This window comes from Salmo trutta, chromosome 40, assembly GCF_901001165.1.
Source record: "Salmo trutta chromosome 40, fSalTru1.1, whole genome shotgun sequence".
Classification (NCBI taxonomy): Eukaryota; Metazoa; Chordata; class Actinopteri; order Salmoniformes; family Salmonidae; genus Salmo; species Salmo trutta.
The window spans coordinates 9,725,250-9,746,729 of record NC_042996.1 but is presented as its reverse complement, the minus strand read 5'-3'; the positions used below and the strand labels follow the sequence as shown (position 1 = coordinate 9,746,729).

The following is a 21,480-nucleotide window of genomic DNA, read 5'->3' as shown; positions in this document are numbered from 1 at the left end:
CATACAGACAGAACATACAGACAGACCCAACACCACCAGTGGTATAAAACTGTCATTACAGTGATTTATTATAATGAACCATGAAAATAGCCAACCAGTGCAGTGTTTGAGTCTCTCTCCTCTGCACAAACATACTCACACACACACACAAATAATAAAAAAGACTACACTGAATAGTCCAGAGAGGAAAAACTAAATAAAAAGTGCTATTGTCACAGAAACATTCATCTTTGCCAAGAAGAGCGCTCGTATTTACAACCAGATTCCAAAATGGGATGGGAGCCAATTGTACAAGCATAGGAAAGAAAAGAAGCAAATATATACAACCTGTTTCCGGAGAAAGCTGGAGTAACCACCTATACATTAAATTACAATTTCTACAAATAACCATTGATATTGAAAAATAAACCGCTAACGTCCTACCTACGGATGAGACCTCACTCTGGCTACCTCAGAAGACTACTGCACTCGTTTCACGCTATCACTCCCCTTTCTCCCACTGACACACAGCACACACATACAGTCCACACACACACACACACACACACACACACACACACACACACACACACACACACACACACACACACACACACACACAGCCTCCTGGGGCAGTGAAGCGGTCTCCCAGAAGAGTATTTTCTGAATCACTGCAGCGGTGCACAGATATTTGTTACACAGAGGAATAAAAATAACTCTGTAATTTTTCTCTATACAAAAAGCTTTCTGTTTGCTATAATGAGCCACTAGATAAAACAAATAAACGGTGTAGAAGAGCAGACAATAGACAAAGAGAGGAAGAAGTGAAAGGCGGACTAACTGACAAAGGGGGGTGGAGGCTGGAATGTACATTGATACAGAAAGTGCGGGACCTTACAATAGAAGTCCAAAACAGACAGACAGACGGTCAGGCACTCTCTCCGCCACAGGAGGGAAATTGAAAAGAAAACGGAGGGAGGGACGTCGGAGAGAGTGGGATGAGCACCGGGGGAATCGTCCATCTTCATTTCAAACACAAAGTCTCTTAATAAGATTGTTTCACAGTCCTTGTTTTCAGTTTGTCCTTTAAAAAGCACCCCTTTATCCCACGTTCTCCTGTTTTTCCATTGGCCGTGTGTTCAGGTACATAGAAAATATTTACAGCTTTTGTTGCTTGTTGTGTTCCTCTGTCTGTCGGTCTGTCGTCAAGCTCCTCTCAGAGTGAGTTCACAGGGGCTGGCAGGGTCAAGGGGGAGGCGGTCAGTGCCACCCTGTGCCCAGGTACCCAGCGTTGTGAAAGGGGGCGGGGGACGCAGGGGCCCCACGTGTTCCGCTGGGCATCTGAGTGGCGGTGGGCACGGCCAGGGCCGGCTGAGTCTGCTGCTGGGGAGGGGGAGGAGGGGGGGGGCAGTCCAGTCTGCTGGTGGGGCGGGGGGTAGGTGGAGGGGGGCACAGAGGGGTTAGCTGTGCCGCCTGTGTGCATCAGCGGGGTTGGAAAGCCCCCCAAGTTCTGAAAGTGGTGAGGGGCCTGCACTTGCATGGGGACACCGGTGGAGGAGGCAGGAGGAGGGGGTGGGGGTGGAGGAAGAGGCAGGCCATGGTTGAGTGACAGGAGGGTGCTGGCACTGGGCTGCTGCAGCTGGTGGGTCTGGCTCTGTGGGGGAGGGGGGGGGGGGGGGGGGGGGGGAGGACTGGGGGGCTGTGGTCAGAAGGAGCTGGTGCTGCTGGACAGGAGGAGGCTGCAGGTTAACGTGCAGCAGGGCTGGGCCGGGCCCAGGGTGTTGTGGTGGGGGAGGGGGAGGGGGAGTGGTAGAGCTCTGGTAGTGCAGGGCGTGGGGAGGAAGAGTCTGCAGGAGGGGCTGGGCTCCAGGGGGGAATGGGGACGTCACGGCAGGCTTGAACCCAGGGAAGGATCCCACGGCGGGGGCTGACTGGCTGGGGAAGTAGGCCGCTGAGGCTGGAGGTGCTGGTGGAGGAGGGGGAGGCGGAGCGGACTGTGGGCTGTACTGGGAAAAGGGGGGCAGCCCTGGTTGAGCCTGTGGCTGGGACTGAGGAGGAGCAAAGAGGAAGGCCCTCTGGCTGCGGTAAGGGGAGCCCTGGGCCTGGGGGGAGTGGAGGAGGGAGGGGGGCAGCAGGGTGCAGCTTGGTGGGGGTCAGGTGGGTTGTCTTGGGTACGGCAGGCTTGCTGGGCTGCTGTGGGGCGGCCTGGGAGGGGGTCCGAGGCCGGCTGTCACTCTCCTCCTCCTTCACTGGGCGACTGCCAGGCTGGGACGGGCTGCTGGGACCAGGAGAACACGGCTAGGGAGGAGAGAGAGACTGAGCGAGGGAACGGGTAAGTCATGAACAATAACAGCCTACATCAGGGGTAGGCAACTACATTCAGCCGCGGGAGGATCTTTGTTGGAACGAATGGTCGGGGGGCACACTGCAAACTGACTACAAAAAGAGATTGTATTTGAAAATAACAATCATGTTATACCTTGATTACACAGACACCATCACGTCTCTTATTCTTTGTGGGAATACTTGAGAACAGATTTCCTGAATTAAACACATTTTTTGCAGAATTTTACAGACCAAAAACTAAAATCCAAACTTTACTGACCCCTGGTCTACACTATAAGCTGTGTGATGGCTGTGTGTTTGGCAGCAGCATGTACTTCACACTACTGTTTGAGCCAGAAAGCAGAATGTTTCTTACCGTGTGGGTTGGGGTCCTCTGCAGGCTAGGAGATGAACAATCTCTGACTGGGGCCTCACTGCCCTCGGTCTCTCCATCTGTAACAAGCGCACATTATTACAATTAAACTACCATCAGTAAAGAAGTTATGTCCAAGTGGTGTGTGTGTGTGTGTGTACCTTTGTCCTTGCTGTGGTCACTAAGCGACAGGGCTCTGTGGTAGCCACGCTCTCTTGCCTGCTCCACCGAGGTGGACGAGGTCCACTGTCCCTCTCCCCCCTCTCTCTCCCCCTCGACGGGGGGCTCTGTGTCCTCGCTGGGCTGGGGGGTATTTGACTCAGGTGGGGTGGGGGCCACTGCAGCAGGGGCCACTGGAGCTTGGGCCGGAGCAGGAGTCAGGGGTGGAGGCTCTTGGGTGGTCTCCAAGGGCAGAGGGAACATCTCCACCAGGGTAGGTGTTGTAGATACAGGCGAGCCGCATTCCATTTTGGAGCCGCTGCGCCGCGCCTCGCGCTGACGTTTCCTGTACTCCAGCAAAGATACCTGGGAAAACACATGACATCACACGAAAACAGAAATACCTTTATCAGTCCAGCAACCGTAACACAGCTTGAATGGGCAAGCTGAATAGAGAATATAACAACTCACCTTTTTCTTCTGTGGGGGATTCTGTCCTGACCCTCCCTCTCCGGTGCTGTCTCCACTTAGTGAACGAGAGAAGGCCAGGGTTCCCCCCTCCTCAGGGCAAGGGTAGAAGAGAGACCCTGCAGCCTCTGTGAAGGGTCCTGCTGCCAAGGGTACTGGTACTGTCACAACACCAGCCCCAGCCACAGCCACCGCCTCAGGCCTGAAGGCCAAGATGGGCTCCAGGGTGTGTGAGGGGGTAAGGTCCCTCAGGTTAGAGTTGATGGGGGAGAAGGACAGACCCCCTGGCCCTGACAGACCCACTCTCTCTGGACTCTTCATCCAGGGGGGGAGGAGGGAGGAAGAGGCTGGATCTGTGGAGGAAGAGGGGGCCTCGCTGCTGCCCTCGGCCTCCGTCTCTGGCCCCTCCTCTCCCCCACAGTCCTGGGACTCGGCGGTGGGGGGCTGGGGGCTCAAGGGGGCGCTGGTCTTGGCCTCGTGGGGGGGCAACGCATCCAGACTGGGAGCCCTGACTGCTACACAGGGGGAGGAGAGCAGCGAAGGTGGCCACTCAGCCTCTTGGGGGCTGGGTCTGCGACTGCCCTCTGGTGAGCTGTCCAGGGAAGACTCGCTCTGTGGACACAGGAACAGAGATATTAACACATCGTTCACTTCCCTCTATGAGTGTGTGTGTGTGTTTGTAGGTGAGAGTGTGTGTCTTACTTCCTGCGGGGCACTGAGTGTGTGTGTGGGGGTGCTAGGTAGAGGCTCGGGGCTCGGCTCCTCCGTACGGGTGATGCTGGGTGGCGTGGCCAGCAGCAGGGGTGTACCCGGCATCTCTGATAGGTCGGTCCGGGTTGGCGTGGCGCAGGGAGAGCCGTAGGGGGTGGAGCTCTCTGACATGCAGGCATCCAGCGGACACAGACCCAGGCGCCGCTTCTTCAGAGGAGTGGGCAACTCTATCACACACACACACACACAAAGAGAGAGAGGAAGGGTTACTCACATGCAAAAAAAACAGACAAGTCTTGCATACAAGACTTATGTTCCTTCTAAGTGATGAGAAACACATTCCTGAGTCCTCACCAGAGTCCTCACCTGGCAAGGTGCAGCTGCCGTTGTAGGGGAGGGGGCTGTCAGAGTCCCCGTTGATAGGGGGGCTGAGAGGGCCCTCGCTGGGCATGACTAGGGTGGGCCGGCCGCTGCTGGGTGGAGGGGTGGTGGTCTCCTCCTCTAGAGCCTGCTTCAGCCAGCGCTGTGGGGAGAAGACACAGACATGTCAACCACAAATATAAATCACATTCACTGATCTCCAAGGCAGCTACATCTTAGAAAACCTAAGTCTCTGTTACTGACAATAATACTGTCCATCTGCCAGTTAACCCCGTCAGTCTGTCCCTCTGCCGGTTAACCCCGTCAGTCTGTCCCTCTGCCGGTTAACCCCGTCAGTCTGTCCCTCTGCCCTGCAGCTATACCTGACAGTTAACACTCTCTCCATTCCCCTGTGAGCTGGTGAACAACATACCTTCTTGCAGGAGCCTGAGGTGGGCGGCGTGTCGGGCAGCTCGCGGGAACGCCGGCGTCCGGTGGGCACCCCAGGGGTGGTGGGGCTGCGGTTGGCCAGGAAGGGTGAGGAGAAGCGGACGTAGTGTTTGGGCGTGCTGTAGACATGCGGGCTGGGGCCCATGCCGGGCAGGGCGTTGAGCTGGGTGGCCAGCACCTCCGGGTCGCTGCTGATCCTCAGGGGCCTCTCCGGGACCGGCTCTGGGGTCCGCAATGACCGCTCCTGCTTGTCGACGCACCACTCACTCACTAAGTGCTGTAGAGAAACAAAGAGAGAGAGCTTAATCACAAGCACACTGCATTTGACTAAAGTATTGAGTAACATTTCACTAGAAGGAATAGAACATTCCTATTAGTCTAAATAGAATAGTGACTAGTGGTGTTTAGGGGTGAGCACTGAGCAGTGGCTATGGTACCTTTTTAGTTTTGGGGTACTTCTGCCCGGAGCGGTTTCTGTCAGGGGCCGGGGAGCCACTGTAAGGGGGGCTGGTGTCGGGGGCATGGGAGGAGAGGGCCTCTGGTTCAGGGTCCCTGGAAGCCTCTACGTCTGGGCTGTCATTGGCCAGGGGGTCCAGGAGTTCCCCGGGCGAGCCGGGAGGTATGTCAGAGCAGGTGCTGATGGTGCGCGCTCGCCGCCGCTGCTGCCCGATGTGGGTGCGGCTCCGCGAGAAGCTCTTCCTCTGCTTGCTGCCTCGCAGCTTGGCCGGCGTGGGCTTGTTGAGACCCGGCTCCTCCTTCACCTCTAGCAGGGGCTGGGAGAGACAGGGTTAGGATAGTACAGTAGCATAGTTTTGGATGGGTTTATAGTCACCTTCAGCTAACCCTTCAGATTATTGACAACATCCTCTTTTATACTAACGACCTGGTGGAACCAATGTGTCAGAGAGAGTGCAGGCATAAAGAACATGTTGAGTCAACTATCACTTACCGTCATGATACCAGGAGACTGCATGTCGGCCTCGGGGGTGGCAGGGGGCTCCTCCTTGATGCCCCCCTCTGACTTGGTGCCGATCTTCTCCAGGGCCTGCTCCCGCCTCTTCTCCCTCTTCTCCATGCGGGCAAAGGCCTGCAGGATGGCCTCCATCTTCCTCTCTTCACGGGTCTGTAGAGGAGAGGAAGACAGAGTGGTAAGCGTTAGTCCACGTGGCCTAGTCTCCTGCCCCACTGGGCCTAGAGGGGGAGGGACACGTATTGCAACACAGGACAGGCAAGAGGCAGTCTGGCTGGCTAGCTGGCAGAGAAAAAAACAGCGGCGGTGCAGAATGACAGAAAAAGGACCACCATTTCCCCTTCCAGTGGAGGAAAAAACAATGGAGATAGAACAAGTAAAAACCCTGTTGATGTGAGAGACCAAACTAACTGGATCTGGGAGGTGGAAACGTAACATTAGCCCTTACCAAACCATTCAGGGTGTGGTTTATAACACCACGGCTGACCCCAACAGACTAGTTTTACCACCCCCAGCAGCAGAGACACACTGGGGTCTGCCACAGGGCCGGTCAGTGGAGAGCAGATGGAGGTGGGGGTGGGGGTGGTTAGTATGTTTGTCAGTCAGTGGGGTCCCCTATGAGGTGGAGGGGAAGGCAGGCAGTGGGGTATGTTTGGGGGTTGGTGGGTCAGGTTTACCTCCGGTTTACTCAGTCCCAGACAGCTGGAGGCCCCCACGCCTTGCAGTTGGGACTCCTCCGCTGGGCTGGCCTGAATGGTTTACAGAGAGACAGCCTGGTTTAGAAGACAAGAGGCCCGGCCCCCCCCAATAACACACATAGAACATACACACTCCACCACGGTTCCCCACTCTAGGGGTGTGTCGCCGACCACCCTCAGGGATCCTCTGAGACAGGTGGGGGTGTGGAGAGGTGACCTGGCCACTACAGGGTTATTAAAGAGGGGAGAGAAGAGGGGTGCAGATAGGGAGAATGGCTGCCATATGCCTGTAGACGAGTGTCAAGTCAGGGCTTCTTCACCTTGTCTGCTTACACCAGCATATCCAGTAGGAAGACTTTATTTGGGCTGAATGAATGAACAGTGATTTCAACACAACCCACCACCACTGGAACTCAGCCACATGTTCACCACCTCACCAGTGTCATAAACCACATACTGAACCAACGACACATGGAAAGAAAACAAAGACAATAGCAACCAACCCAATCACCAACTTTCACCAAGATCGATGACAAGCAACTACATATCATCTGCAACACCCAAACCCAGAGCTTAGTGCAACCTTCAACATATTAACTGTGTGTTCCATGCCCTGTCTGTATCTTTAACATGAGTGTGGAGACATACCATGCCTAACACACACATCACCAGTGTTAGGAGCCCATGGGGACAGGGCATTGTTGTGGATGTGTGGTTGAACACCGTACATACACCAGACCAGAGGGCGACAGTTACGCACGCACGCCAGGGGGCGACAGTTACGCACGCACGCCAGGGGGCGACAGTTACGCCAGAGGGCGACAGTTACGCCAGAGGGCGACAGTTACGCACGCCAGAGGGCGACAGTTACGCACGCCAGAGGGCGACAGTTACGCCAGAGGGCGACAGTTACGCCAGAGGGCGACAGTTACGTCAGAGGGCGACAGTTACGCACACACGCCAGAGGGCGACAGTTACGTCAGAGGGCGACAGTTACGTCACAGGGCGACAGTTACGTCAGAGGGCGACAGTTACGTCAGAGGGCGACAGTTACGTCAGAGGGCGACAGTTACGTCAGAGGGCGACAGTTACGTCAGAGGGCGACAGTTACGCCAGAGGGCGACAGTTACGCATGCACGCCAGAGGGCGACAGTTACGCCAGAGGGCGACAGTTACGCATGCACGCCAGAGGGCGACAGTTACGTCAGAGGGCGACAGTTACGCACGCACGCCAGAGGGCGACAGTTACGTCAGAGGGCGACAGTTACGTCAGAGGGCGACAGTTACGTCAGAGGGCGACAGTTACGCATGCACGCCAGAGGGCGACAGTTACGTCAGAGGGCGACAGTTACGTCAGAGGGCGACAGTTACGTCAGAGGGCGACAGTTACGCACGCATGCCAGAGGGCGACAGTTACGCCAGAGGGCGACAGTTACGCACGCACGCCTACAGTTACGCCAGAGGGCGACAGTTACGCCAGAGGGCGACAGTGCATCCAGAAGCTCTTTCTTCCACAGTAGAGGGGAGGGTTCCTCCTCCTGGACCAGCTTGCAGCTTCCCTTGGAGGGAGGCAGGCCATTGGATGTCCCAGACTCAATAAGGCCCTGGCAACAGAGAAGTCGCTTTACCCAGGGCTATTTAGCAGAGAGCAAGCCAGTCCATTGGCCAGAACGATGAGTCAGCGCTTTACACCTTGGGCCTCGTCGTGTGAAAGGGAGCTGACAGCAGGGTAATTTCCAGAGTGTGTGTGTGTGTGTGTATATATGAAAGAGGGAGAGCGTGCCAGAGTGTGTGTGAGCCCAACTCTCTGGGTCACCAGAGCTCTTTAGCAGGGGAGAGGAGAGTAATTGGTCATTTCAAAACATTTGGCCAATTCTGTACGTGAGGGTCATACTCAGACACACAGGGAGTGTTCCAGTGCTTACGTGTGTTGAGGCTAGGGCTCTTGTTTACTCAGCTAATTAGAGGGGAGGAGGAGGGGGTAGGGGGGCCTGTGGCTCTGGAGGGCCCGGAATGGTGCAATGTGTGATGGTTTAGCAAATTAACTATTAAATAAATGAGGAAAATATGTATAATGATGACCAAAACACAGAGCCTCAGTGTTTGAGGGCTCTGCCAGAGGAAGTGAGTGAGCGACAGAGAGCAGTGGGGGGGGGGGCCGCGGGCTAGACTACACAGCAACAGGATGAGGCAGAGACAGCAGCAGAAGCAGGGAGGTGGGGAGGGGGGGGGCGGTCGTGGGGGAAACCACCACCACACAAACAGTGACCCATACCAGCAAGGATGAGCTTTTTCCTATGGGGGGGGGGGTTATGGGCTGCACACAGCAGGGCGCGCTGCAGCCCTGGCTCACGGAACTTACCATCTTCCTCTTTCTCTCTGCAATGGTCTCCTCTGACTCCATCTCTACTTCACTGTTAACGGAGTGATCAGGCTGGTCTTCTACACCCTCTAACTCTGTAGGATCCTGTTAGAGGGGGAGAGGCGCTTTATCATGGCACTGACCAACCACAGGCAGTCTGGCTACAGACTACAGGGTCTAGAGTAGTGAGGTGGTAGGTGGGGGGGGGGGGTCTGGGGGAGACTGGGGACGTTGTGGGTTTGTCTGTGCACAAACTTGCTCAGAGCTTATATTCGGTCCTAGGCAGTCAGAATAACAGTGAAATGCAATCGTACCCCTTATCAAAGAAGAGCGAGAGACCAGGCTCACTTCTGTAGTGCCTTGTGATATATTGTTTTGAGCCCACTCCCAACAACTCCCCTGTCACCAACAACTACGACTGTCACCAACAACTACGACTGTCACCAACAACTACGACTGTCACCAACAACTCCCCTGTAACCAACAACTCCCCTGTCACCAACAACTACGACTGTAACCAACAACTCCCCCGTCACCAAGCACTACGACTGTAACCAACCACTCCCCTGTCACCAACCACTCCCCTGTCACCAACCACTCCCCTGTCACCAACCACTACGACTGTCACCAACCACTACGACTGTAACCAACCACTCCCCTGTCACCAAGCACTACGACTGTAACCAACCACTCCCCTGTCACCAACCACTCCCCTGTCACCAACCACTCCCCTGTCACCAACCACTACGACTGTCACCAACCACTACGACTGTCACCAACCACTCCCCGTCACCAACAACTACGACTGTCACCAACCACTCCCCTGTCACCAACCACTCCCCTGTCACCAACCACTACGACTGTCACCAACCACTCCCCTGTCACCAACCACTACGACTGTCACCAACCACTCCCCTGTCACCAACAACTACGACAGTCACCAACCACTCCCGTCACCAACAACTACGACTGTCACCAACCACTCCCCTGTCACCAACCACTCCCCTGTCACCAACCACTACGACTGTCACCAACAACTACGACTGTCACCAACCACTCCCCTGTCACCAACCACTCCCCTGTCACCAACAACTCCCCTGTCACCAACAACTCCCCTGTCACCAACAACTCCCCTGTCACCAACCACTCCCCTGTCACCAACCACTACCCTGTCACCAACCACTACCCTGTCACCAACCACTACCCTGTCACCAACCACTCCCCTGTCACCAACCACTCCCGTAACCAACAACTACCCTGTCACCAACAACTACCCTGTCACCAACAACTCCCGTCACCAACAACTCCCGTCACCAACAACTCCCGTCACCAACAACTACCCTGTCACCAACAACTACCCTGTCACCAACAACTACCCTGTCACCAACAACTACGACTGTCACCAACAACTACGACTGTCACCAACAACTACGACTGTCACCAACAACTCCCCTGTCACCAACAACTACCCTGTAACCAACAACTACGACTGTAACCAACAACTACCCTGTCACCAACAACTAACCTGTCACCAACAACTAACCTGTCATATGTCAAGTTGTGGCTCTTGTGGTCACACGAAGGTCTGTTTGCGCACAATGACAGATGTGGACAGCTTCCCTATTCAGCATGTTCAGTTCATGGTTTGTGTGTGTTGTTCCGATAGAGATGCCTCGCACTTCATCTCTGACGTCAGAGCCTCTCTTCACCGTTCCTCATTCTAGACCAGGCCTGGGCAACTCCAGTCCTCGGGGGCCTGATTGGTGGCACACTTCTCCCCCATCCTTAGCAAACACACCTGATTTAAACTAATTGCATTCTAAACTGAAGATCACCATTAGTTGATTATTGGAGGCAGGTGTGTTAGCTGGGGGAAAGTGTGACACCATATCAGTCCCATGAGGACTGGAGTTGCCCAGGCCTGTTCTAGACCATACATCAGTCTAACCAGTTTCCATAAACCATGCTTCTGTGTGCTTCCCTCAAATCAGTCCTTAAAAAGGGAACTACCAGTCCCTACCACAGAAGCAACATGCTTGACGATCAGACCTATGGCCTGGGTTGGGGTTATTAGACAACGCAACAAATTGTTTAGCAATGGAATAGGAAAACAGACATTTCTTACTGGACAGGTTCAGATTGTTCCTCTCAGTTTCATCTACTGAACACAACGTTGGGGACCACCGTAGAGACAGAGGGCTTTCTCTCTGTGTGTAACACTGAGTAGAGGGATGCCTAGTGGTGCATTCAGGAGCTACTGCAGCAGGAGGACACAGTGTGATAGCATGTCTCATCTGCCACTAGCGTGACATGGCATGGTGAGAGATGGCTGGGTGTAGGAGTGTGCTTTGGGCCAGGGAGAGGGGGAACCAAGATGGATGATAGAGGAATACAAGTAGTCTACTAATGGATAACACAAATAAAACAGAAACGCAGCAAATATAACAGAAACATTGAAAAATGGCTACACGCATGGACATTGGACGCTAACTAAATGGAAAACAAGCTAAATATGATAACACAATGGTCTTTAAGGGGAAAGCCAACTTATAGGCTCCTATGGGGCAATCCATCACAGAGAGAGTGATGGAGAAGTGGGAGTGGGTGAAGGGTATGTGATGAGGACGGGGGGGACGGGGCTGTGTGTGATGAGGACGGGGGGGCTGTGTGTGATGAGGACGGGGGGGGCTGTGTGTGATGGGGACGGGGCTGTGTGTGATGGGGACGGGGCTGTGTGTGATGAGGACGGGGGGGACGGGGCTGTGTGTGATGAGGACGGGGGGACGGGGCTGTGTGTGATGGGGACGGTGGGACGGGGCTGTGTGTGATGGGGACGGGGGGGGCTGTGTGTGATGAGGACGGGGGGGCTGTGTGTGATGGGACGGGGGGACGGGGCTGTGTGTGATGAGGACGGGGGGGGGGCTGTGTGTGATGGGGACGGGGGGGGCTGTGTGTGATGGGGACGGGGGGGGCTGTGTGTGATGGGGACGGGGGGGCTGTGTGTGATGGGACGGGGAACGTGTGGTGATGGGGAGCGTGCGGTGATGGGGGACGGGGGGGAGCGTGCGGTGACGGGGGGAGCGTGCGGTGATGGGGACGGGGGTAGCGTGCGATGATGGGGACGGGGGTAGCGTGCGGTGATGGGGACGGGGGTAGCGTGCGGTGATGGGGGTAGCGTGCGGTGATGGGGGTAGCGTGCGGTGATGCCAGGGAAATCTTACCTGGTTGTTGGAGATGGAGAGGCGGAGGGGTGATAGCTTCCTCTGCTTGCCGTCGGCCCCCAGGCCCTTGGCCCTGCCGTCACAGTCCAGGGTCATGTTCTGATTCTGGCCCAGGTCCAGGTGGTCCCCTCTCTGCATCATGGGCTCCTTGTCCTTGCGGCCCCGCCGGCGGCTGCTGGCCTCCAGGTTCTCGGTGGGCTCCAGGTTGTGCTTCAGCACTGGGCACTCTGGGTTCCCCCTCACACATGCACAGTCGACCTTGTATTTACTACAGAGAGGGGAGAAGAGAGAGTGAGAAGGGGGGAAGACGGAAAGAGAGAGAGGGGTGGAAGGATCGAGGGAGAAAAAGAAAGGGGGACAAAAAAGGTAGAAAGACAACATGGTTGAGGTTGACCAATCTTGTTGTGTGTGTGTGTGTTTATATATAAACTCAGCAAAAAAAAGAAATGTCCCCTTTTCAGGACCCTGTCTTTCAAAGATAATTCGTAAAAATACAAATAACTTCACAGATCTTCATTGTAAAGGGTTTAACTTTTTTGGGATAGGGGGCAGCATTCGGAATTTTGGATGAAAAGCGTGCCCAAAGTAAACTGCCTGCTACTCAGGCCCAGAAGCTAGGATATGCATATAATTATTTTGAAATGGCTGTTTTTCCATTGAAAGCCTATCCACCATACAAAGACTTATTTATGACCCAGTTCACGATCCCTATGGCTTCCACTACATGTGGCCCGTCTTTAGGCATTGTTTCAGGCTTTAACTCTGAAAAATTAGGGAGAAACACCACTTTCAATGAGAGGACAGTGGAAATTTCCAGACATGAGTCCAGCGCGTGACCGGGAGCATGCCTTTCGTGTTTTTCCTTTTCTTTTGACGAAGCTATTGTCCGGTTGAAATATGATTGATTATTTATGACAAAAACAACCTGAGGATTGATTATAAACATCGTTTGACATGTTTCTACGAACTTTTATGGTACTTTTTTGATTTTTCGTCTACCTGCTGTGACCGCGCTTTGTTCCAATGGATTACTGAACAAAAAGAGCTAACAAAACTGAGGTTTTTGGATATAAAGAAAGACTTTTTCGAATAAAACAAACATTTATTGGGTAACTGGGAGTCTTGTGAGTGCAACCATATGAAGATCAAAGGTAAGTGATTAATTTTATCGCTATTTCTGACTTTTGTTACTCCTCTACTTGGCTGGTTACTGTTTAATGTTTTGTGTGCTGAGCGCGGTCCTCAGATAATCGCATGGTATGCTTTCACAGTAAAGTATTTTCAAAATCTGACACGGTGGCTGGATTAACAACAAGATAAGCTTTATTTTGATGTATTGCACTTGTGATTTTATGAAAGTTAAATATTTATAGTAATTTAATTTGAATTTGGCGCCCTGCAATTTCACCGGATGTTGTCCATAAGAAGTTTTAAACACTGTTTCCCATGCTTGTTCAATGACCCATAAACAATTAATGAACATGCACCTGTGGAACGGTCGTTAAGACACTAACAGCTTACAGACGGTAGGCAATTAAGGTCACAGTTATGTAAACTTAGGACACTAAAGAGGCCTTTCTACTGACTCTGAAAAACACCAAAAGAAAGATGCCCAGGGTCCCTGCTCATCTGCGTGAACGTGCCTTAGGCATGCTGCAAGGAGGCATAAGGACTGCAGATGTGGCAAGGCCAATAAATTGCAATGTCCGTACTATGAGACGCCTAAGACAGCACTACAGGGAGACAGGATGGACAGCTGATTGTCCTCGCAGTGGCAGACCACGTGTAACAACACCTGCACAGGATCGGTACATCCGAACATCACACCTACGGGACAGGTACAGGATGGCAACAACTGCCCGAGTTACACCAGGAAAGCACAATCCCTCAATCAGTGCTCAAACTGTCCGCAATAGGGTGAGAGAGGCTGGACTGAGGGCTGGTAGGCCTGCTGTAAGGCAGGTCCTCACCAGACATCACCGGCAACAACGTCGCCTATGGGCACAAACCCAGCGTCGCTGGACCAGACAGGACTGGCAAAAAGTGCTCTTCACTGACGAGTGTTACACCGAGGCCTGTACTCTGGAATGGGATCGATTTGGAGGTGGAGGGTCCGTCATGGTCTGGGGCGGTGTGTCACAGCATCATCAGACTGAGCTTGTTGTCATTGCAGGCAATCTCAACGCTGTGCGTTACAGGGAAGACATCCTCCTCCCTCATGTGGTACCCTTCCTGCAGGCTCATCCTGACATGACCCTCCAGCATGACAATGCCACCAGCCATACTGCTCGTTCTGTGCGTGATTTCCTGCCAGACAAGAATATCAGCGAAGAGCCCAGATCTCAATCCCATTGAGCACGTCTGGGACCTGTTGGATCAGATGGTGAGGGCTAGGGCCATTCCCCCCAGAAATGTCTGGAAACTTGCAGGTGCCTTGGTGGAAGAGTGGGGTAACATCTCACAGCAATAACTGGCAAATCTGGTGTAGTCCATGAGAAGGAGATGCAGTACTTAATGCAGCTGGTGGCCACACCAGATACTGACTGTTACTTTTGATTTTGACCCCCCCCTTTGTTCAGGGACACATTATTCCATTTATGTTAGTCACATGTCTGTGGAACTTGTTCAGTTTATGTCTCAGTTGTTGAATCTTGTTATGTTCATACAAATATTTACACATGTTAAGTTTGCTGAAAATAAACACAGTTGACAGTGAGAGGACGTTTCTTTTTTTGCTGAGATATTGTGTGTGTGTGTGTGTGTGTGTGTGTGTGCACGATACTAGGTGATCAATTCCACCCTGCTTACCAGCAGCCATAGTCATAGTCGAAGCCTATGGTGATCTCGGTGCCTTTGCTGATGGACCTCAAAGAGTAAATGTACAAATGGAGCATACCATCCTCTATTACATGACGCACCTGAGACAGACAGAGAGGTGGAGAAAAGGGGAGAGAGAGACACCTCTTGAAACTCATGAGGTTACATTAACTTGAAGTTAGTGGCTCGGTCAGGGTTTAGAGCTGTAGATTTTGTATCGTGGTCTGCGATTGGCCACTCACCTCAGAGTTGGGGGTGCAGGAGCGTCGGATGAAGCGGGCCTCGTTGCCAAAGCTGCGGGCGTCCACACACATCTCCAGCCCGTCAAACTTTGAGTAGAACAACACAAAGGGGTACGGCCTAGAGAGAGAGAGAGAGAGAGAGAGAGAGAGAGAGAGAGAGAGAGAGAGAGAGAGAGAGAGAGAGAGAGAGAGAGAGAGAGAGAGAGAGAGAGAGAGAGAGAGAGAGAGAGAGAGAGAGAGAGAGAGAGAGAGAGAGAGAGAGAGAGAGAGAGAGAGAGAGAGAGAGAGAGAGAGAGAGAGAGAGAGAGAGAGAGAGAGAGAGAGAGAGAGAGAGAGAGAGAGAGAGAGAGAGAGAGAGGAGAGAGAGAGAGAGAGAGAGAGAGAGAGAGAGAGAGAGAGAGAGAGAGAGAGAGAGAGAGAGAGAGAGAGAGAGAGAGATGATAGAGAGAGAGAGAGAGAGAGAGAGAGAGAGAGAGAGAGAGAGAGAGATAGAGAGAGAGAGAGAGAGAGAGAGAGAGAGAGAGAGAGAGAGAGAGAGAGAGAGAGAGAGAGAGAGAGAGAGAGAGAGAGAGAGAGAGAGAGAGAGAGAGAGAGAGAGAGAGAGAGAGAGAGAGAGAGAGAGAGAGAGAGAGAGAGAGAGAGAGAGAGAGAGAGAGAGAGAGAGAGAGATAGAGAGAGAGAGAGAGAGAGAGAGAGAGAGAGAGAGATGAATGAAATGCAGTGCTGGGCACAGACATAGTAACAGAATGGGGATGTCCATATGGTGACCAGGGGAAGATAGCCAGGAGCTCAACAGGAGCTGAGAAAGAGAGTGAGGGACTTCACTGCCAAGGAAGGACCACAACAAACACACCCCTTCCTTCTATCGCTTCCTCCCTCTACCTCTCAAATGTCTCAGACAAACGACTATGAAAAGGAGTAGAATTCCACTTTTAAATTTGAGCTGAGGATTCTACTTGAGCTCAGGTTTCCACCAGATGGGTCCTCACCTCTTGAAGAAGCATCCGTTGGCCTCAAACTGCTGTCGCAGCATGAACTTGCCCCTGTACTCTATGATGAGGGAGTCTGGAGCCAAGTCCCTCACTGCCTTCAGGATCTTCTTGTTCTTCTGAACCTGGCTCTGGAGAGGGGAGAGACAACAGGACATGAGGAAAGAGACTGACACTGATATTTGCAGAGGCAATGTGTGTGTACAAACTGTGTGTATGCTGCCTGCTCAGGCAATTTGAGGACAAATGTTTGTAGGTCACTGTGTGGGTTCCAGCTACCTCCACGGGCGGTTTGAAGGTGGCCGTGTGTGTGTTGTAGGCCAGGGTCTTGCCGTCGCCGGCCTCCTTGACACGGAGCAGGATCTGGACGTCCTCGCTGTACTGGTTGCTGCCGGCATCCTCGTAGGCCTCCATCCAAGCCTTCATCTTGTTCTCCCACAGAGACGGGTGCTCCCCGGGCTCCATTTCTGGAGCTCCACCCTTCACTCTGGAGGACTTCCTGGAGCCCTCGCGGAACGCCTGTTAGACAACCGACAGCGTAAAACAACAAGGTTTACCATCCGTTTAAGAGCGTTACAGAGTGCATAACAAATTGGCAGATTTCTGTTAAAATAAACATGGCAAAACTTTTTGGGGGGTGAGTTGCTCCACATACAAATACATGTAAAGCTCAGAGGTACAGTTGGGGTCAAGATAAGAAACTATTGAGTGTCAATAGGTTTGAATGGAAGTTTGAACACAGACCTTCTTGGCTCGGGCCGAGGAGGCGACAGGCTCCTTGTCGCCGCTCCTCTTGCGTTTCTTGTCGGCCTGCTTGTTGCCCGCCAGGCGGCCGGTGGTGAGTGTGATGCTGGTGGGCGTGTGCTGAAAGGCCGTGTACAACTCCAGCGGCACCTCGTCCCCACTCTCTGTGGCACTGGTGTCCCCGTCTGCAGAGATACATACCGGTATGCCTTAATAAAGCATTGGTAATAAAGGTTTATTTGGGCATCTTGTACAGAGGGTCCAACCAAAGCAAAGTTTTCCTGGTTCTAACCTATTTAGACAACTTATTTCTCAAAGGTAAAAACAAGATTTTCCATAGCAGTCTGCCATTCTAAATGTCTGCAATGTTGTATTACTCAATGTGACCAGCAGGTGTCAGCGTGCAGCCAAATCAGAAATGTGGTCCTGGGGGCGGTGTACATTTTGTTTCTTGCTCTAGCACTACACAGCTAATTCAAATAACCAACTCAGCATCAAGCAAAGATTATTTGAAGCAGCTGTGTAGTGATAGGGTAAAAAACAAGTACAAATTACCTTGACTAACCTGTACCCCAGCACATTGACACGGTACTGGTACCCCCTGTATATAGCCTCGTTATTGTTATTTTACTATGTTACTTTTATTACATTTTTTACTTTATTTCAGTAAATATTTTCTTAACTCTTTCTTGAACTGCATTGTTGGTTATGGGCTTGTAAGTAAGCATTTCACATTAAGGTCTACCTGTTATATTCGGCTCATGTGACAAATAAAATGTGATTTGATTTGTGGCCTGGGTGGCTCCAGACTTACAGGGGGAAGAGGCTGCAGTAGTGAGCAGAGCAGCCTGACATACACAGCCTTTATCACACTGCCATCTGATCTGAGAGCTGTTTACTGGAGCACACTGGGAGGGACTGGAAAAGGTATATCTCACCATCTCTCCACTCACCGGACATGTTCTCCCTCTTCCGGGTCTGCAGCACGATGGCCCGGTCTCTGTCCAGGATGCGCGGCTGGCAGCGCTCACACAGGTACGTCTCAGGAATGTGCTGCCTGTCGATCCCCATGCAGTCTATGTGCTGCCACACACTGAGAGAGAAGAGAGAGGAGAGGGCAGAGAGTCAGTAACAGCAGCCATTCACAATGCAACAGGGGATCTAGACAGGGGTCACTAATCCCAAAGAAAAGTTGAGATGAGACATGGACACCGTTTGAAGGCTAGAATGTTCATAAATCACTGCCAGGACAGTATGGACTCTGGTCTAAATCACTGCCAGGACAGTATGGACTCTGGTCTAAATCACTGCCAGGACAGTATGGACTCTGGTCTAAATCACTGCCAGGACAGTATGGACTCTGGTCTAAATCACTGCCAGGACAGTATGGACTCTGGTCTAAATCACTGTGACCTGATAAAGGAGAGGGTCTATCCCAGTTCCTACCTGCACTTGTCGCAGCAGATCATGTAGCCGTCATCATGGGTGAAGCCACAGATGCAGCGGGTGATGTCGGCCCCGTAGCTGCCGTCCTCCGAGGTGCTGAGAGTGGTGCCCCTGGAAGCCTCGTCCTGCAGACCCCCTGGCACAAACAGCCCCTCGCCTGGCCGGATCAGCATGGAGGGGGGAGGGGAGGCCGGGGGAGTGGGCGGGGGGCGCGCCCCATAGTTGTGGTCCTGGGGAGGAGGACAGAAAGGTGTTGAAGGTGACATATACAAGCCCCAAAATTAAAGAGAGTAGCACACTATATATAAACTCCCAGTAAATCACCAACTTTTCGGCATCACTGTGCCTTCTTCAGGATGACACACACACAAACAGGTTTATACCAGAGAAAACTATGGCGTTCTCTCATTCTCTATGGTTTATAGTATATGTCAAACATTGAAATTCTGATTCAACAACTGCAAACGGACACTTATTTCCAATATGAATTGTTCAATTGTCTTGAATTGGAATTTCCTTTTCGTTATTCACTAAGCTAAGACTGCATTGTGATTGACCCTAACCCATATCCACAGTCTCCTCCCCCAACTGAATGAACTAGCCTGGAGGAAGCTAGCTACCCTTACTGATGATTAACCAGGAGGGAGAGAGTTCAGGTATATTAGGTCTGGTAGCGGGTGAGACAGAAAGATAACCAGAGAGAAGTATGCTGTACAGCCAGTACTGTAGTCTAGTAGCACTGTATTATAGTGTACGGTAGTGTCAGTGTATTGTAGTGTACAGTAGTGTCAGTGTCCTGTATTATAGCATACGGTAGTGTATTGAATTATAGTGTACGGTAGTGTCAGTGTATTGTAGTGTACAGTAGTGTCAGTGTCCTGTATTATAGCATACGGTAGTGTATTGAATTATAGTGTACGGTAGTGTCAGTGTACTGTATTAGTGTACAGTAGTGCCAGTGTATTGTATTATAGTGTAGTGTACAGTAGTGTCAGTGTCCTGTATTATAGCATACGGTAGTGTATTGAAGTATAGTGTACGGTAGTGTATTGAATTATAGTGTACGGTAGTGTCAGTGTCCTGTATTATAGCATACGGTAGTGTATTGAATTATAGTGTATGGTAGTGCATTGAATTATAGTGTACGGTAGTGTCAGTGTAGTGTATTAGTGTACAGTAGTGCCAGTGTATTATAGTGTACAGTAGTGTCAGTGTCCTGTATTATAGTGTACGGTAGTGTCAGTGTCCTGTATTAGTGTATGGTAGTGTCAGTGTATTGTATTATAGTGTAGTGTACAGTAGTGTCAGTGTCCTGTATTAGTGTATGGTAGTGTCAGTGTATTGTATTATAGTGTACGGTAGTGTCAGTGTATTGTATTATAGTGTACGGTAGTGTCAGTGTATTGTATTATAGTGTACGGTAGTGTCAGTGTATTGTATTATAGTGTACGGTAGTGTCAGTGTATTGTATTATAGTGTACGGTAGTGTCAGTGTATTGTATTATAGTGTACGGTAGTGTCAAGTGTATTGTATTATAGTGTACGGTAGTGTCAGTGTATTGTATTATAGTGTACGGTAGTGTCAGTGTACTGTATTGGTGTACAGTAGTGCCAGTGTATTGTATTATAGTGTACAGTAGTGTCAGTGTCCTGTATTATAGTGCACGGTAGTATACTATATTATAGTGTCAGTGTATTGTATTATAGTGTACGGTAGTGTCAGTGTATTGCATTATAGTGTACGGTAGTGTCAGTGTATTGTATTATAGTGTACGGTAGTGTCAGTGTACTGTATTGGTGTACAGTAGTGCCAGTGTATTGTATTATAGTGTAGTGTACAGTAGTGTCAGTGTCCTTTATTATAGCATACGGTAGTGTATTGTATTATAGTGTACGGTAGTGTCAGTGTACTGTATTGGTGTACAGTAGTGCCAGTGTATTGTATTATAGTGTACAGTAGTGTCAGTGTCCTGTATTATAGTGCACGGTAGTATACTATATTATAGTGTATGGTACTGCATTATAGTGCAGTGTACGGTAGTGTCATTGTTTTAGTGTACGGTAGTGTCTGTCTACTGTATTATAGTGTACAGTAGTGTCAGTGTATTATAGTGCATTATAGTATAGTGTACGGTAGTGTCCGTGTACTGTATTATAGTGTATGGTAGTGTACTATATTAGTGTGCAGTAGTGTCAGTGTATTGTATTATAGCATACGGTAGTGTATTGTAGTGTACAGTAAAGTCAGTGTTTTGTATTATTGTGCATTACAGTGTACGGTAGTGTCAGTGTACTGTATTATACTGTACGGTAGTGTACTGTATTATAGTGTACTGTATTATAGTGTACGGTAGTGTCCGTGTACTGTATTATAGTGTACTGTATTATACAGTACGGTAGTGTACTGTATTATAGTGTATGGTAGTGTCCGTGTACTGTATTATAGTGTACAGTTGTGTACTGTATTATAGTGTACATTACTGTACTGTTATAGTGTACTGTATTATAGTGTACATTACTGTACTGTTATAGTGTACTGTATTGTAGTGTACAGTAGTGTCAGTGTATTATATTATAGCGTACGGTAGTGTATTGTTTTATAGTGTATGGTAGTGTCAGTGTATTGTTTTATAGTGTATGGTAGTGTCCGTGTACTGTATTATAGTGTACGGTAGTGTACTGTTTTATAGTGTACGGTAGTGTCAGTGTACTGTATTAGTGTACAGTAGTGTATTGTACTGTATTATAGCGTACGGTAGTGTGTTGTAGTATAGTGTACGGTAGAGTCAGTGTACTGTATTATAGCGTACGGTAGTGTATTGTATTATAGTGCATTATAGTGTACGGTAGCGTCAGTGTCCTGTATTATAGTGTACGGTAGTGTCAGTGTCCTGTATTAGTGTCCTGTATTATAGTGTACGGTAGTGTCAGTGTCCTGTATTATTGTGTACGGTAGTGTAGTGGTGTGTACCGCAGTTTAGCGTTGAAGGGGAGTGTACTCACGGCGTAGGGCAGCCCAATGTAACTGTGGGAGTGGTGAGAGCTAATGCTGTAGATCTGGTGCGGGTAGCTGGACTTCTCCACCACCACAGGGCTGGCCTCTACCGATTCTGGTCTGCTGGACAGAGAGAGAGAGAAACAGAGTTAGGAGGGGGATCCCATTCAC

General features: G+C 51.0%; 1 protein-coding gene across 14 annotated transcripts in view; it reads right to left on the bottom strand.

Moving 5' to 3' along the window:
• Positions 1-1,647: 1,647 nt before the first annotated feature.
• The window catches only part of LOC115180212 (lysine (K)-specific methyltransferase 2E), a 35,844-nt gene continuing 16,011 nt past the window's right edge, over positions 1,648-21,480 (bottom strand). For 3 of the 14 annotated variants that reach the window (XM_029742116.1, XM_029742117.1, XM_029742118.1), the window contains exons 3-22: positions 21,318-21,432; positions 18,315-18,544; positions 17,807-17,961; positions 16,869-17,077; positions 16,404-16,643; positions 16,125-16,255; positions 15,136-15,253; positions 14,885-14,994; positions 12,077-12,344; positions 8,856-8,960; positions 6,473-6,544; positions 5,775-5,948; positions 5,263-5,598; positions 4,809-5,102; positions 4,370-4,538; positions 4,007-4,242; positions 3,308-3,916; positions 2,839-3,202; positions 2,681-2,757; positions 1,648-2,277 (exon numbers count right to left, since the gene is read on the bottom strand). In XM_029742116.1, the coding sequence (XP_029597976.1) occupies positions 1,726-2,277; positions 2,681-2,757; positions 2,839-3,202; positions 3,308-3,916; positions 4,007-4,242; positions 4,370-4,538; positions 4,809-5,102; positions 5,263-5,598; positions 5,775-5,948; positions 6,473-6,544; positions 8,856-8,960; positions 12,077-12,344; positions 14,885-14,994; positions 15,136-15,253; positions 16,125-16,255; positions 16,404-16,643; positions 16,869-17,077; positions 17,807-17,961; positions 18,315-18,544; positions 21,318-21,432 (4,564 nt within the window). In that variant the 3' untranslated portion in view covers positions 1,648-1,725. Of the gene's footprint in view, positions 2,296-2,680; positions 2,758-2,838; positions 3,203-3,307; positions 3,917-4,006; positions 4,243-4,369; positions 4,539-4,808; positions 5,103-5,262; positions 5,599-5,774; positions 5,949-6,472; positions 6,545-8,855; positions 8,961-12,076; positions 12,345-14,884; positions 14,995-15,135; positions 15,254-16,124; positions 16,256-16,403; positions 16,644-16,868; positions 17,078-17,806; positions 17,962-18,314; positions 18,545-21,317; positions 21,433-21,480 lie in introns of all 14 variants that reach the window. The other 11 variants (XM_029742120.1, XM_029742128.1, XM_029742122.1 and 8 more) reach the window with 10 other exon arrangements.